At 49.7% G+C, this 17,340-nt stretch overlaps 3 protein-coding genes across 3 annotated transcripts; 1 reads left to right on the plus strand and 2 right to left on the minus strand.

Moving 5' to 3' along the window:
- Positions 1–3,321: 3,321 nt before the first annotated feature.
- On the plus strand, positions 3,322–4,662 carry FIBRA_02622 (uncharacterized protein; the record flags this gene model as incomplete). The annotated part of the gene is made up of 5 exons (XM_012324479.1): positions 3,322–3,914; positions 3,965–3,979; positions 4,029–4,409; positions 4,478–4,541; positions 4,615–4,662. The coding sequence occupies 5 exons, from the start codon at positions 3,322–3,324 to the stop codon at positions 4,660–4,662; spliced, it is 1,101 nt and encodes a 366-aa protein (XP_012179869.1).
- Positions 4,663–4,828: 166 nt separating this feature from the next.
- On the minus strand, positions 4,829–7,746 carry FIBRA_02623 (uncharacterized protein; the record flags this gene model as incomplete). Its single annotated transcript, XM_012324480.1, has 13 exons — positions 4,829–4,876; positions 4,931–5,090; positions 5,148–5,848; positions 5,900–6,010; positions 6,060–6,164; positions 6,217–6,370; positions 6,427–6,542; positions 6,597–6,707; positions 6,750–6,929; positions 6,978–7,181; positions 7,231–7,473; positions 7,527–7,656; positions 7,715–7,746. 13 exons carry the CDS (start codon positions 7,744–7,746, stop codon positions 4,829–4,831), a joined length of 2,295 nt encoding a protein of 764 aa, XP_012179870.1.
- Positions 7,747–8,257: 511 nt separating this feature from the next.
- On the minus strand, positions 8,258–16,945 carry FIBRA_02624 (uncharacterized protein; the record flags this gene model as incomplete). The annotated part of the gene is made up of 33 exons (XM_012324481.1): positions 8,258–8,273; positions 8,324–8,429; positions 8,488–8,553; positions 8,604–8,699; positions 8,751–8,913; positions 8,972–9,325; positions 9,377–9,624; positions 9,678–9,815; positions 9,876–9,981; positions 10,034–10,171; positions 10,220–10,375; positions 10,426–10,626; positions 10,674–10,837; positions 10,889–11,078; positions 11,135–11,389; positions 11,453–11,630; positions 11,681–11,791; positions 11,844–12,589; positions 12,636–12,915; positions 12,976–13,079; positions 13,131–13,748; positions 13,798–14,034; positions 14,083–14,527; positions 14,576–14,813; positions 14,860–15,060; positions 15,108–15,180; positions 15,263–15,360; positions 15,406–15,599; positions 15,650–15,752; positions 15,808–16,009; positions 16,063–16,607; positions 16,658–16,790; positions 16,841–16,945. The coding sequence occupies 33 exons, from the start codon at positions 16,943–16,945 to the stop codon at positions 8,258–8,260; spliced, it is 7,008 nt and encodes a 2,335-aa protein (XP_012179871.1).
- Positions 16,946–17,340: the final 395 nt, after the last annotated feature.

Here is a 17,340-nt window from a genome sequence, read left to right on the forward strand (position 1 = left end):
CCCCCCCCCCCCCCCCCTCAGCGGCGCGCCAGCCGGCCCAATCGCCCGGGACACAGCGGCCTTTCCCCCCACTGTCCAGGGTGGCTTCGAAGGGGGCCATGTGCCAGGCTGCCCCGCCGCGCGCTGTCCGCGCAGGTCGCCCGGTGTGGCCGCCAAGCCCCCCGGCGCGGGCGCTGGCCGAATGCGAGCATCCGAGACCTGGCGGAGGAAGAGCGGCGTGATGATATCAACGCGGATGCAGGAACGCGTCCGCTGGATGTCCTCTGGGAAGGAGAATCCGGGCCCTGTGACAAGGGCCTGCGGGCCACAGGGTCGCGCACCCCGGAGACGCAGGCTGCCATTCGCTGATCGGCCGCGTCCAGAGCAGCTGGGGGCTCCCTCCGTGGCAGCTCGGACGCAGTTCGTGGGCGTCCAGCCTGGGTGCGGCCGGGTCACACTGTGCCCGCGTGGAGTGGCGAGCCAGGCAGCACACGGTCGTCGCAGAGCATGCAGAGTGCAGAGTGTGCGGCCTGCAGCTGGCTGCTGCAGTGACTCCGCGGATGCAGCTCCGATCATACGGGGCAGTGCGCTGCAATTGATAGATGCCATCAGCGCGTCGCTTTGGGCTCTCGGTACCGAGCGGGTCTCCTGGAACGAACTGAATAAGATGGGCCCATGATGATAGGGTGTACGTTAGTACGAGATTGCCCCTCAGATTCCGTGTAGAACGCGTCCGACGCTGCTGGGATTCATCTGATCCAAACTGAGAGATTCTGACCACCAGATCGTCGGGGAGAAGCGCCGGCTGCGTTACGCGCGATTCGGCGCCGCGCGCGGACAGTGGCAGTCCGGACAAACTTGATACCTATCGCGGAGATGACATGCCGTCCACAAAAAAAAAGACAAGTGTCCACATATGCGGCAGGATGTGGATTGAGCCTCACTGAGACACGTTCGAGAAAACGCGGTCGCTTGCTCGCGTCACAACCCGGAGAGCTCTGTTGTCCGGATCAGCTATGGCTCAGGACGTATCGCATAGCTACAACATGCGCGGCCACATGTCAGTCAGCTGGGAGACATAGACTCCGATATCATTATGTTTTCTCACCTTCAAATTGCGGTCGCGACACCGCCCCCAGCCATGTCCTCGTACCGCTGGACGCTGGAGAAGCGCGTCTTCAATTAGACTCCACTCGTGCATTATACCAGGCGGCTCTACATGCCGAGACTAAGTGACCAACCACGTCGTGATACCGTGAGATTCCAATTCTACATGTTGAACACTTGGGCGAGCTGCCGAGAATGCGCCTGCAGATGTCCTTCGGAAGTGTCAGCCATGTGGGTGTCTATGGTTTACCCGCCCCAAAATTGAGTTGCGGATGAATGATGAACAGCATTGCGTTGGAAGTTTGAGGGTCACTGCATTGATTAGATGCCGTGGCCCCTACTGTAACAAATATGGGCAGGCTGCCGCCTCATCTGTGAGAGTTGCGATGCCCGACCATCAAGGACTGCCTGTCGCGCACGGTTAGAAGCAGGCAGAACATCGGTAGTTGTGACTTGAACACCACTCTTGACGCTAACGGAGGTGGACTCTATCGGAAGTTTATCTGAAGAAGTACCGCACGCATCAATACATAATGTGAGACGCTCACTGCCTGGTACATGGTCCATGCTGCGATAGGGCGAGACCGCATCTACACCAGACATATGCACCATCTATTGAATACCGAATGTCGCCCTATAGCCACTCGCAATTCAATTACAGTGGCAATGAACGCCCCAGGTGAGAACATGTGAGTGACACGTACATTTCTAGAATTCGAGGGTATCGTCACGCCATTGTGGTGCAAAGAAAGCAACCCTCAGCCTGGCTTGAAACAACGCCATGAGTTTCCCAATTAAGTTAGGCCCTGGGAGCGCGAAACCGCACCTCAAGATCCCTCGCCCCAATCAATGGAAAGCCATCCAAAGAGTCATAAAAGTTATATGCACCGACATATTCAGGCACCATGTGGCTCTTGCGATCGTCATACTGTAATTGGTGTCCCCTGGTGTTGCATCGTAAAGAATGAAGCGATCGGGACTATGACAAGTCACCATTTTAGCATTAGGACCCTAAGATTGTGTGAATCTTGACGACTCAAAGATGTGGCTAGCGCGTTGAAACTGAATGATGCAGCTGTCTGGCGTTCCACTATACCGTCAAATACCAACATTTCGGTGTTGGGTAGGCACAATGTTTAGAGAGCTTCAAAGAAACTTGCGTGACCTCCCGCCAAGGGGGCAGTGACCCGACAACGGCGTGTCTCGCATGTTCCGAGGTTCCTGGGAAGAGTGATGGACCTTGGCGTTGGCACGACACACATGACAGTCCATAAGAGCGGATTCTGGGCATGGGACAAGATGGACACGCACGCTATTCTTCTTGTCCATCACAGAGCGCACTAGTAGGCGGTAAATGCGTTACGTACAGAGCTCGAACAGAATGCGCTCACAGGTCGCGGCTAGCCGCCACGACTTAGTACCAGCTTGGGCGATCGGCCGAAAGATAATATATAAATTCCGGACAGAACTGAACGATCTCTGATATCTTTATCCAAGTCGGCGTGGCGATAGGACTTTCCTGGCTCAAGTAACCGTAATATGACGCAGGTACAAGAGCATGGGTTCAAACACGTTCGGATGCCGCTGAAGGCACAAACGCATACATCAGTTTTATTCAATCCGAAAAATAGTACGATACCCTCTCACAAAATCATACCCATGATAATTTCCCTAGCATCATTCCAAGCGTTTAGTCGAATAGCGAAATGATCCAGTCATCAACATCGGTATTCCCACCGTCTATAAAATGGAATCTGATATTAGATGACTGGCGCGCGTGCCATGTAATTTTACTGCTTCAACTGGAGCTCAGGTGTCAAGCCTCGACCAAGCAGCATGACCTTAGCAGCAACTTGAATAAGATTCCCAAGCTCGCGGCTGCTTTAATCCTGTTCAAATGAAGTTGCCGTCATCGGGCGCGTGGGTAAGCTGTGAGCTCACGTGAAGAAGCGCGGTGGCTGGCTCTGGGCTCTGGCTGAGGGCTCCTTACAGAGGAGCCCTCAGTCCGTCCATTACGATCCTCTATGCAGACACGACAATCCACAATTAGAGGACGCTTGCGGCAACGTCCTGCAACTCAGAAGCCTTTATCCATTGTTGCCCCATCCCCTCGGCGGCGTTCCTCGAATCGTTCAAATCTTAAGCAAGGTAACAGATTTACCTTTATCAGACGTCGTGTTTCGAGGCTGCATCGAGTCATTGCTGTGATATGCATGCAGAACGTTTCTGACATATATGCTAGACATTGTAGAGGACCCTGAACCTGGACCTCAAGCCAAGAGACGCAGAGTGGCTGAAGGTGGCACACGAGCGCCGGTAACGAGGAGGCGTTCTGGTCCAGCTACGCAGAAGACAGCCCCTGTGCGGAAGTCCAGGAGCACGAGGCGTTCCTCGCCTGTCTCTCCCGCTGAGGAGGCTGATGATACCCAAGACATAGAGGAACCTAAGACGCCGAGACGTAGGAGTAGAGCTGCTCATTCTTCAACTGCACCTGAAGACGCCACCGCACGCAAAGAGGAACAGCTAAAGCAGCTGAGAAAAGACATTCGTGAACAAGAGCGATCGTTAAAGCGCAAACACGATGAATTTGACTCAGCATCGAAGTCGACGCAGACTGCGTTAACTAAACGCGAGTCGTCGATCACCAAGAAGGAGAAGGAGCTGCGACGTATGGAGAATCAGCTCACGAAGAGAATGGAGGCTCTCAGCGAGAGGGAAGAGGGTATAAAGAAGCATCAACAGAAAGCAGATGACCTTGTTGTAAGCTTGTCGCTGGTGCATACGGACAAGGTTCTGATGCAGCTGGAGGAGCACTTTACTTGTGCATTGTGAGTGGTGTGCTTGATTGGCTGTTTTCAGTCAATTAACTCAGATTCAGGTGTTTCGATGTGATGTGCGCCCGCCTGAATTCCCCCGTTTTTGCAGCTGACTTGGTGCTACAGGGCCTGTCCATATTCTCTTGCTCCTAGCACATGTGGGCATTCATTCTGCGCTCTGTGTATCATGAAGTGGTTCTTTTCCCACATCCATGAAGACTGCGGTAGTTGGCACGACGTGCTGGAGTGCCCCCTTTGCCGCGCCGTTCTTCCTACACCAACCCCGGACCCCCCACGTCGAGCGGAAACCTGCCCGTTCACCCCCAACCGGTTGGCTGATAAGGTGATTACTGACCTCATTGATGGCCTGCGGACCACCGGTCGCGAGACGATCAGCGCAAGTGAGAGCAAGGGGAAAAGTAAGGCCAAAGCCGGGGACAGTACATTAGACTCAGCTGTTTGGAACGAGGGTGGTAGTGCACAAATGGAATGGCAGGAGCGAGATAGGTCAGTACGTGCGTTTTCAGACCTGTCGTTGCTGATCTGTTCTTGTGTTATTTTCATTGTTTGTTCAGGAAAGGTAGGGCTGAGATGGCCCTCTTGGCGGGCTCGTGGACAACTATTGCTCCCATAGATTTGGTTCGTATGAAGAAACGAGTAGTATGATATGGCTCTTTCACCTTACTTTTCCTTTATAAATCTGGATTGATAGATCGATCTGGTAGGAGATCTGTATGTCCCGCACATCTTGAGCTATTAACTTGTTGTTATCACATTACACTTTATTAGGATAGTTCCCATTGCCTACTTGAGCATATATCTACATATACACCTAGTCATAAGAATACAATTTGCCAATGAGAATAAGACCTGTCTTTATGCAATGGTATGGATGCGAGCAATTCTCAATTCTTTAACCCGCGCACTCAAAGGAAGAAGCAACGTTCTTTGAGACCACGCATTCCAAGAATATCCTGACAGCCAAGGCATCAGATGCATGTGTAGTTGAAAGCGAGCGTAGATCTTACCCAATCCGCGGCAGTAATCCATAGATCAGCTACTCCATCCATTTTACCCAGGACTGCTGCGCCTTTCCAGGCGAGCACGCGGGGGTCGACATCTTTTGGGGGAGGAATAATTTGCACCTTCTCCATATTGGGAACTAAGGGTGTGGCAATGGCCTGCAATCTACTCGTATAATGAGTCCTATCCGTAACAATTTCTGCGAGGCAACAGGAGATTTACCTGCTTTCCAATGCATGCGCCATGCCAGGCACTAGCGCCGTTCCACCGATGATCAGGACCGCCTGAAGATACTTGCGAATCTTCTCGTCCCCGCCTGCCGCTCGAGCGCTGTTGAATACTGCAACATCCAACGGCAATTTGCTAGCCTCAAAACAGACATCAATTGTGTATCCTCCAGGATAAATCTGTACAGGCGCAGACGTTTGTACGGGTTGGTCGATAGCATCTATAGGCAGTGCGTCAGCTATAGACGGCTTTATATCGCCTTCCTCATGGTCGAGAATCTCCATGGGGACGTCTGCCGTTCCTTCGCCAATTGCTGACGCTGGAACAGGAGTTGTAGATGCCGTAGGGACCGGTGTAGTGGAGTCTGCCGGCGTGATTCCTGGGGGCGCCTCTCCACGAGTCTCGTCTATTGGAGCATCGGCAAGGTCTGCGCCAGGTGCATCTGAGACAACATCCACAAAATTGGATGCATCGACAAAAATAAATTCAGCCTTGTATGAACTTCCAAGATTGAGCGGCTGAGGCAGCGGACCTCCCTGAGCTGGCTGTGGGGAGACAGCAAACGTTGGTTGTGATCCCACCCCAGGTGTTTGTGGTCCTGACGCGGGTAGAGACTGAAGCTGCTTTGAGAGCATCGCTGATGGTAGGACCGCAGCTGGCAAAAGATGTTGAGTAGAGATCACCATAGCTTGTGTCTGTTCATAAGTTATAATCATGCGATGCTGGCAGCGATTCAAACCCCTCACAAAATGGTCAGAAGATTGCTCCACAATGTCTTCAGTAACGTCAGGATGTGACACCGAGCTCATTCCCTGGCGCTTTTGATCAAATTCGATGACGCGGGGCTCGAAGAGACACTGGCCGTTGTCTAAGTAAAATAAGAAAAACACTACATGAGGTGCTTACCATTGGCGCAAGTATGATTTCATCATATGCCCGAAGACCATATTTTTCTGCCGGTTGACCGGGTCTCCGAACGACAAAATCATACAGATTCAGGGCGACATCTCCCTTGGATTTGACTGTGAGATGTTCCCATCTCACACAGGAGCACGGTACATACCTCTGCGAGTGTGCACAGACGTGCTTTGAGATCTTCAAGCACATTCCAATCATACGAACGAGCTAGATTGACGTCTTTATAGGGAAATCTTATCTGATGTAATAGGACATAGAGAAACTCAGTGATATCGTCACCGCCCATGTTAAGCGACATCCTGGAGCACGATTCAGCTGAAAACCGGGACAATGACTGAGGAAATAGAAATGATACCTTGTATCACTTAAGACGAGACCATCGTCAACGCACGCAATGCTCGTCTTGGTGGCCCCCATGTCCACAACACACGCGTTTGAAATTCCTGCTCCATATGTTGCTGCTAGAGATTCCTATAAAAATATCGTAAGCCTTAAAAAGAGACTTATTCTCGCTGGGGCCATTACTTGCTGCGCGCATAATTGCTTGAAGCCCATGGAGACCAATAACATTCTGACCATCGCGTGCACGTAGGACCGGTCATAGAAATCTGGTATTACCAGCACCACAGAATAATCCTGAAGCAAACATGATGAGACGCAAAGATCGGAAACACTGACATGTACCGTGATAGCACGCTCATCGATTCCAAGCCTTTCCTTGAGGGTGACACGCAGGAGGGTCTCGATGTCGTTAAGTGCCAATTGAATTGATGAGTAGTCTCTAGTGTTCAGTTTACCACAATAAAAAGGCCACTTCACTACGTAACCAAGACCCGGGGGGTCCGCTAAACGCAAAGCCTTCGGGACAGTGAAATTTAATATACATACAAATCATTCAGGCCTCACCTTTTCGCCCACAACATACTCTTCTTCTGTAGGTCCATGTATCCAATCAATGCGAAAAGGATCGTTTGATTCAGGTATGGTCTCCGGAATGAATTGTTCGTTAAATGTGGAGGCAATACTAGCGGCGTTCTGGGTGACCCGCAATTTGTAGAAGCGCATTCTGTCTCTCAAGGAAATTAAGATGGCTGCTACCTTCGAGTCGTACTGTAGACAAAATGAGTTCAAATCTAACTGAGACCAAGGCATCACGCACAGGGTCATCTGAGTTGACTTGCACAGCATATTCGTCGTTGTTCTGGGAAGCTGCAAACGTCGCGCGGGCCATGCCCTCACGCTGTCTTGCAATTCCAGGGACATGTTGGGGCGCCGGGACCGGTGGTCTGTGTTTTCTGGCGACGACACTTGGGATTGTAAGAGGTGTCACGTCTGATGCCTTGCCGATGCGCAAGAAGCGCGAGCCAGGGTGGACCACAATGACTTTAGAACCACGTCTGCCCTAGGCAGTGGAATGAATTCTAGCCAATACATCGACAACGCAACAGGTTCTACCTCACTGGGAGCTACAGATACTGTCTCATCAACAACCCCCTTTGCTTTTGCGGCCCGAGCTGCATTCCTTGACCAAAGCGTCTGATTTTCTGACTTGAGGTAGTGCGATGCCCCATGTTTGGGGTTGAGTCTGGAAAACCGCGTATGTACATTTAGAATGAACAGAATGAGCTAGAACGAATACGAACGGCAAAGGCACTTGAAAGAGCGTGTAACGCATTGCGGATTCATCTCTCTTTGCATTTGGAATTCCTCGAGGCATTGGGTCTCAGAATGTTTCGAAGGTCGTCGGGGCGAGTGTGGTACGCGCTGCGGTGCAGCCTCCACCGGGTGTGTCAGTGTGATATGGCAATGTATGATTTGCTCATATAGTGCATAACATTTCTTAGCATGTCGGCTTGGTGGTCTAGAGGTATGATTCCTTCTTAGGGCGGTTAGCTGCTTGTTTGGAGGAGGTCCCGGGTTCGATTCCCGGCCAAGCCCTTTTTGTGATGAATTTTAATCCTAAACTGCCCCTCATACATGCTTGAATTGTACCCTTCTTGCGCTGAACCAGCCGAATTGAGTGCTCCAGATTGGCTCAGGTATATATGCGAGGAGGAAGTGTATAGCCTATGATTATATGAACATATATGATTGATAACATATAGACAGACATCCAGTTGAGGTAGGACGAGTGAAGATAATGCAATATATAAATACAATGTATAGATAATACAGCCCATGAGGTATCACCAAAATGCACACCTACAATGGGAATTCAGCGAAACATGTGGCTGAGAAGGGGCGAGACTCACCATCCAGAGAAGCATTGACATAAGTTTTCAAGTGAAGTAGCTTGTATGATTAACTTGTCCACCTGAGCGGGCACATTAAGCACAATATCGGGATTGAAATCACGGCCTACGGAAACGCGATTATGTTAGCTCATAATTTAATGTTCGCAACCAATCCCATTGACCTGTCAGCTTATGTTGCACTCGATTGTAGACGAACAAGGCGCGTTCGTTACGGATCTCCTGATGCTCTGTTTTCAACGTCAGACACGATTCTGTTCCACGGTCAATACATGCGCACCGCTGAAAATGTCATTCTCATCTGCTTTGGCTTTACGGATAGGTCCTTGTGGATAAGCTGCTGCGCGAATCATCTCCGTGCGACCACGATCCGCGCCTAGAAATGGTGTCTGAGCATGATGCCGACATTAAACAAGCTACCACGCACCATCGGGTTGACGAACTTCGACATCGGCCTGCATCAGTCTCCAATTGATAAGTGGATCATATACAAAAGCCTCCAAGACCGCCATGAGAGATTCCTTGTTATCTCGAAGGACTTTCATACTGATCTCGCAGGTATTCCTGAAGCTACCTTCAATGCCGCTAACCTAATAGACTCCTTTATAAGCAGCTTCTTCACTGGGAACAAGCTAAACCAGACTTTACCTCCATTGCATGGGTGAGCATCCTGGTTAGTCGAAATGGAATCTTCTCCGGGAACTTCTCACGATGCATCGCAACTTCGAAACAGTCGCCAAAATCAATGTGCACAATTTTGCCCGTGTTGCGTACAAGCAGTAAGTTCGACGGGTGTCGGTCACCCAATCCTAGGATGTGACCGACCATACTATTTACTGCCAGAGATCGTGTGTACGTCGCGCGGCGCTCTAACCAATGCTCAGAGTTAACGCTCTTGAGCCAAAGCACTCGATATAGATCCTGGCCGGTGGTATTCTCGAGAGCATACTCGAAAACTTCTATCTTTTGAAGTAGTGTCAAGTTCTCATAGTCGGGAGCCATCTGGAAAGATATGTTTCATTTATATCCGTCACCAAGACCACTGAAGCGCACCTGAAGCATCAGTCTATACTCAATATTCAAAAGAATCTTGCGAGATTCGCGATAGTCGCGGACGAGGACATGCATAGTGTCGCTATCTCGCACCCAACCAAGCAGACCTGCGTTAGGGGCCAAAGGTGTGACAGGAAATCGTTGAATGTGCAGACGCCTCTTGAAGCAGTTTGTATCCACGGAGAGGAGATTATTGACCAAACTGAATAATTGCATGACTCGCTCATCCTGTCGCAAATCTTCGTGGCCTGTCACAATTTGCGAGTAAGTTTACTGTTACACTCAAAGCATATAAGCATACCTTTCAGGATATATTGATAATCCTTGCCATCGCTCCCTCGCAACGACAAACGACGTGGTCGTTGCTTGGACTGAATGACGGATAACTTCGTGGCAAAACTAACGATCGTGACAACCGGTCGCCCACTTTGATATGTGCCTAAATATATGACATTACGGCGGATACTATATTGGTATGTAAGGATCTCCGTGAACATACCTGGCACGGCGAGCTCAAGATCACGAGCTTTGAGCAATTCCGGTGAGATAAATTGAAGATCTAAGGTCGTCAATTTAGGTAGCTGTTTTTCGATTTGCTTGAAGACCTGTATAGCGCTCATTAGTTAGGTGGGGGATTGCGCATAAGGCGGAACGGACCCCATAGTATATCTCCCAAGCTCTATCAAGGTCTCTCTGTTCCGCGTAGACTCGCCAACGCCTACAAGCTTCGCGAGCTTCGTGCAAATCCCTCCCAAAGACTTGAGCGAAAGATGTTTCTCGCGATGTTTTGGGTCCCTAGGGGAGTGTCAGATAGGGCTTACTAGAAACATTGCTTATACTTACGGCTTCAAGCATGTCGTGTAATGGCTCCAAGAAGACGATCATACCCTCAGGGTCGTGATCTGTAAAATATAGACGTGATGCTTCTTCAAGACCCTCATGCCACATCTCGTGCCAGAGAATTGCTACCCTGATCAGCTCATGGCTAACCAGAAGAGCCTAGTGAAAAGTTCATCATAGGTAGGAACGCACTGGGCGAAAAAACAAACCTGCTCCACAATTGTTGGACTGTGTTCCCTCATTCGATTCATGATCGTACTTGCGGCCTCTTTGCGTGTATGGCTGGAGGATTTGGAAGCGACGGTGAGGGGATAAACAAGGGCCTGAGGGTGATGCTTCCCGACATCACTGAGGAGGTTGTTGATATTGTTACGGATGTTTTCACTAGGGGTTTGAATGCGAGCGATGATCTGTCACAAGTTCAGCATGGTTGAAGACTGGCCAACGGTAATCATACTTGGGGAATTACTTCCAACCATGTATCGACTTCCAGGTCCGTGAACCCAGTGCTCATGGCATGACTGACATCTTCATGTCCTCCATATTTGAACCAAAGTGTCAATAATCGAAGAGTATCCTGGAGCGCGTTCTCGTTTCGCAAGGAGATCGATCGGAAGAAGCCTATGGTGATGTGTCTATTAAAGTAACAGCAGGAAAAATCCATGAACCTACCGTCGACCGCTTGCACAACATGCACAGCCAGATCGTCAGGCGGAACCCCGTTTACTCTGCTTTCGGACTGGCTTTCCAAGTAACCAACCACTTCAAAGTTAGCCAGAGCCCAGGTGTGCCAGGCCTTGTACCACAGAGAGTCGTAGTGAGTGGCAAGGAAGTATGAATGTAGAATGTCTTTTATGTTGCGCTGCGTAGAATTAAGATATTACAGTGGCGATGATTGGGATGATATATGAGACGTACAGATTCCCAATCGTCTTTGAGGGCGACTTGCCACTCGCCTTGCTTGAAGTAGCACCGAGCGAGCAACCGAGAAAGCTCGTCGAGTTTCTGACTTGCCTTTGGCCTCGCAACATCTGGCTGCGCATGGCTAGCTGACTCGGCTTGAAGAGCTCTTTGCAAGTTCGCAGAGAATTGCCGCAGGTGGCTCAAACTCTCCTCTCGGGAACCGGATGCCCATATATACTTCAGGTGGGCATAGACCACAATATTAGGTGCCTTTGAGTGCCATTGAATCCATATTCCCATGAGTTGAAAAAAAGTCCGGAAAAATCAACTTACGCGATCGGAGGATAGAAGGGAGTTTATGGTCTTCTCTGCTAAAAACATTCGATCCGATTTCCGACATAGGTTGGCAAATTTAATCCACATTACTGGATCATCTTCAGGTGTTACGACCAGTGCTCGAACCTGAAGGATGCGCTGCCAGACTTCAACATCCGGCTGACAGCCCTGCAATCTGTCGGGTGTGAGTATCGCTTACGGGCATACTGGCACCAAAAAGCTGACCTCTTCATCCACGTTTTCCGCATAGATGTCTGGCGTTCAGACTGATCAGCAAACTGTTTGTAAGCGATAATCTCTTCCAGCTCAGACAGCATTTGAGCCCGGACCATTGTGCTGTAGATGACGTCAGGATTCTGGGACACAAAATCGGGACCTGGTTTCTTACTTGTATGATCGGCCATAACTCTCGCCCACTAAAGATGTTAGTTCCGGGTCTAGCATATCACGGGCTTTGGTAATATGTGCCATAGCCTTAGGGAATTGATTCTGATGAACAGACAAAATTGCTCTATAGAAGGGGCGATCTGCAGAGTCCGGCTTCATGGTAGCGATATAATCTTCCATAGAGCCCCAATCATTAAGAGACCAAGCGGCGGCAGCAGCCATTGGTGCGATTTCTCGGCGGTCCTCGTGACTTGCTTTGGCCCAGTTCTCTTCGACTTGATGAGCAAGTTCGGTCCATTCCCCAAGAGCGTGCAAACATCTCATACGTCCAATAGCCACGTCAAGATTATCTGGATCGTAATGTGTTTTCTTCTCATACGTTGCCAGAGCCTCCTGCCATCGGCCTAGCCGCTCATACCATTCTTCGTGTTTGCTGACATCATATTGCTCACGAGCGATGAGTAGTGTGCCCCATGCGGCATCATGCTGCTGAAGCTTCGAATTAATGCTAAGCAACGCCTCTATGATTGTAGGCGACGTCTCTGTGAAGAACTCCAACTCTTTGTAGTGTAACGCTTTGGCATAAGCATGGAATTTCATTGCATATTCGCCGAGTGTCCGGTTCTCGATTGGCAACGCCTTCTCTTCATGCTCCATGAATTCTGCAAGATTGAGAAGGCGGTGCACCACATCGGAAGGAGCGAAGCTCGACGTGATAGCAGTCTCGATTGATCGAACTAGGTCTTCCTGTTGGGGTATCAGGAATGATACAATTCACAGGCAGAGGACTGACCTGGTACTGTTCATAGAGCTCTCCCCAGCAGGAGATGAACGCCGCGTTGAACAGTTCCTTTGCGAGGGGAGGATGGAGATCAACTAGACTCATGCAAGCACGTAAGGCATGGGAAGGTGATTCTTTCATAAACTCGACAGAGATCCTATGCATCCAGTCAACCCAATCGTCTTTCGTAGAGACCTGTGATACGTCCCAAGCCTGTTTGAGATGCTGTTGGTTGACGGTCATCTTTGTTGCCTCGGCTGGAGCCGAGAACTCAGCTGTCTTTGAACTTTCACTGTGATAGTCATGATAGTGAGCGCTGCTATGCGTCGAACGAGCATCAATGAGTACTTACGGGAGTTCCGAAAGGCTGATGTCTTGAGGTAATCGCTCTCCGTTCAGTAGCTTGGAAATCAGATTCTCGTATCTGGGATGAGAGATACGGTTGCGCAGCATGCACTACACACGAAATAAATCGCGCTGTCATCACACCACGAACCGGAGACATACCTTATTTACCGTGGGCACGAAGACGGCAAAATCGGAGCCCAGCTGTACTACCATCGAGCACAATGTCTCCATAACTGCCATACGTAACTCGTTGTTTGAATGAGCCAGGACTCGGACAAGTGGGTGTATGATCCGCGAAGCATGATCCGAGAAGTTGACTCTCCGGGACAGTCCGTCTATAACCTGTACCGCCCGTTTGCGCAACGGCGTAGATGCGTCAGGCCTCTCGTACGTCTTCACGATGATAGGGATGACGAGCTGCAGATACTCCTCTATGTTCGCCCCGAATGTCAGGAATGCATCGAAGATCTTGATTTGTGTGCTCATTGTCTTGTCATTAAGCTCGCCGTCAAACACCTTCAAAAAAAGGGGCAAGATGGTTGGGAGAAAGGGTTTGAACTCGGCGTCGAGAGCCCTTCCAAGGGCTTCTACAAGGGATACTAATGGCAGTTGTAAAGATGGATTCTCCCACAAATCAGTTACTAGCTCGAATATGTTTGGCATATAATTGCGGACATGCTGTTTGATAATCCCGACCAAAATGGCAAGTTGTTCCAGGTGGAAGACTTGGATACGAGAGCCTGATGCTCTCGCAACAGCGGCAAAGGCTGGAATAATCTAGGCGACAATAAATTTGAGTTGACTACATTTGAATTGTGAAACAAACCTGGGGAAGGAATGTTACACATTTGAGGCCCTGGGTCTTGAATATGGACATGATAGCCTCGATGACTTTGTGATGGCGTTCATACGCTTGTTGGTCCTTCAGAATGTCCAGAAGGGCATTTATGGCAACCGTCTGATAATAATCGTCAGATGCAGTGCTAGTGCCAATATAACTCTTGTATGCTGTGTTTGCAAGAGTTGCGGCAACTTCGGTGGGAGCTTCTTCTTCAGGTTTTATCTGTGAAAAAGTTGACACATAGAACAAACCTACGTACGAGGGGCTTACCTTGCGTCTATATGGATCTAGCGCGCCCAGGATACCCAGTACCTTGATGACTTCCCTTCTCACGCTTTGCTTGGATTCTGTCCTTAGAATTCTACTTAAGATCTGAAGCAGTTGAGGGTGATCCACTAAAGGGGTGACGACATAGCCCGTACTAGAACAGACTTGACCCAAAGTATGCAGCGCAGCGTCTCGCTTTGGAAGCGAAGGATCGGCGAGCCTCGACATGATGACTTGCATCAGCTCTGGAACATGGGGCATAACATCTTCCCCACCAACACGCGTGAGTTCCCCGAGACACATGAGGATATTTGCCGCTACAGTGGCGTTGTTGTCGTTTGCCTTGGGCAGAAGAACGCGTAACATGGGAAGCGCATATGGTTTTATTAGTCGCTGAGTAGCGCTGACAAGAAGTGTGAGCAGGCGAGTGCATTCTTCCCTGCTACGTCTACACCAGACATTAGCATTCTGTGAAGTCCGTCAGCACGCCACTCACATCACCGTGGAATACTCCAACTCTGTCAATAGCTGTATCAACGTCTTTCGAAGCGAAGGCATGACGTAGGCCGGGTTGTGCAGGGAAAGACGGCCTATCAACCCAACGGCAGTTACACGATTTTCAAAAACCTCATCGTTGACCGCAATGAATAGAGCTCGGACGTTCTCAGCTTGTGCCAGATGCTTGTCGAAGCGCTCATGCAACGAAGATAAAACAGTTTGTCGAATAGTGGGATCTGTTTTGGCATTAGAATCAATCACAGAACGAGGAAAGGCTCGAACCTGGATCCGCTATTCCTACCGTCAAGAGCTTGTCGATGACATCGCTGATGATCTCAATCGAATGGTTGCTTGCTTGGTACACAATTGGGTCCCGTACAAACAGGCGGCAACAAGTCTCTGCAGCCGCACGACGGACTTCAGCGTGATCTTCCTCCAAGTACGGCAGAGCGCAGTCGCGAACGAACTCGTTCAGGACGTGACCTAGGGCACTCATTAAAGGTTGTCAGAACTTAACAGCAACGACGTACCACTAAAGTCAAAATCTCGGAGAGTGACTAGTGCCAACGTGATCAGCTCCGGGTTCTTCTGTCCTCCAAAACTCTGTAATAAGCACCGTCAACATCAAGGAATCAATGGAGAGGAGAAAAGCTAGCCGTGCCTCGGTGGTACTAAGTTCCTTGACCGATGGTCCCGATTCACCACGAAGGAGAGACGATGGGGCACCGAGGGACTTGTAATGTTGGCCGTTCAAAATCAAAGACAAGAGGTCCAGCAAGCGATCTACCACTGGTTAGACAAATGCATGACCGAATGCTTTCAGATTACCTTGAATAGTCTTGAGGAGAGGAGGGATATGTGTCGCAATAGCCGTGAGCGCTTGGCGAAGAGGTTCACTCAAACCGCACGCGAACATCAACTCTAGTTGATCGTGCAGAAGCTTTGTTAAATTGGGGCCTACAGCAGACGCAAGCATGCCAACACATTGAAAAATCGGCTCCTCCGAAGGAGCATTCTTCTTCCTGTCTCCCGAGGGTAAGCACCACTGTTGCAAAGTTTCACGAACACGCACCCTCGCAGCTGAAGTCCTTGCTTAATATGCCCCATGATCGAATCGAGAAACGATTTCATTTCACTTCCCATCGCTGTGGCCACATGGCCGATCGCGATAAAAGCTGCAGAAGTTTCAGTCGTCGTGACTTGCCGAAGCTTTACGGAGACCTAACTCACCGACTGATCTCTCGTTTGGTTTGTCAAGCTGTGTCAACAAGTGGGCCATAGACTTGTGAAGAAAATGTTCCGAAAATGTTTGCGTATCGTAGACTGCGAGGGTTGGTATCAATGTGATAACCATCTTTCGAACAAGTGAGTCGCGATGGGTCCTGAATGACAGGATTTGCTCTGCAGCGTCCAAAAAGTTCTCCTTCATGAACTGTGAGCAGTACTTAGAGGTGAGTATTATTTGACGTTCTTCGAATTACTGACCATGCCACCATGTAGCAACAGCTCCCTGTATGTAAGAAGGGAGCCATGTATGGTTTCCGACTGGGTAATTTTCAATCCCATTTGCGCATCTTGCAGTATCTTGATCAGAAAAGGGCTGCGAACTTGTCGCTCTCTCTGGGTGATGATCTCTAAGCAGGCTGCAAGTAACTCTGCGGCACTTTCTCTGACGATAACACGAGTATCTCGCAACGGTACGAGAATCTGCTCAAATACGAGTTCGATGTGTGAATGGAAAAGCGTGGGGCTGTTTCGAGCAAGCTCCTTCAGAATCAGGACACCCGCATACCGTCCCGGTTCTTGTCGATCTGCCTGCAACAGTTTGATGGCTCCAGGAACCTCGTAGTCAAGCCAATGATCGCCAAACGTAGAGCCACTGACGGCTGCTATTTGACCGAGAGTCTTGGAAGCGGCGAGCATGACATTAATGTCGGGATTTGGGAGTAGGGTCTTGACCCAGTTGTAGAAACGGTACAAGTGTCGCCTAACTTCCAACGCGCCCTCACCCTCCGTATTCAATAGATAGTCTGTTCCGTATCACCATGAAACCCCATGGTGAGTAGAACGACGGACATACCAATGGCGAGAATGCCGCCGAGCTTCTCTACATTATTCTGACTGTGAACCAAATCAAACAGTCTGCGATTAATCGTATCCTCCCACAGCTTTGCAGAAGCGTCCGAAGAGGCTTCATGGACAGAGTTCGAGACCTGAAACAGCGTATGAGCACGGGGAGGGTGTCTCAAAGCCTGGTACATACATAGCGTTGCAAGTCTATTGCAGCCTGGAGACGAACTTCGGTGCTCTTACTCCGCAGTCCTTGAAAAAGCTGATCCAAGACGTCGACCGAGTTTGTGGACGCCATGGTCAATGGCAAGCGTCGAACAAGAGCTCCGAGTGAACTGCTCAGTGCCACAACTGGAGCTATGCCCAAATAGAGACCAGCTAAGTTATGTAATAATATCTGCGCCATAGATACCAGCGGCTTGGTGGTCTAGTAGTATGATTCCTTCTTAGGGTTAAATCTCTTACGTAAGCTGGAGGAGGTCCCGGGTTCAATTCCCGGCCAAGCCCTATTTCTTTACTCATGTTCCATAAGCATAACATCTTTTTCCGGTCTGTACGAATTTTTTGTGAATTTTTGCGATTTATTTCTGAGGTCATCTTATTTGCCTGTTTGATGCGATCGTACATCTTGCGCCCGTCGATCAGAGTGTCGGATATGGGGATGGCTATCACGCACTGAGGATCTCGCAGCCG

The sequence above is a fragment of the Fibroporia radiculosa genome, assembly GCF_000313525.1.
Source record: "Fibroporia radiculosa TFFH 294 genomic supercontigs, scaffold1378, whole genome shotgun sequence".
NCBI classification, from domain to species: Eukaryota; Fungi; Basidiomycota; class Agaricomycetes; order Polyporales; family Fibroporiaceae; genus Fibroporia; species Fibroporia radiculosa.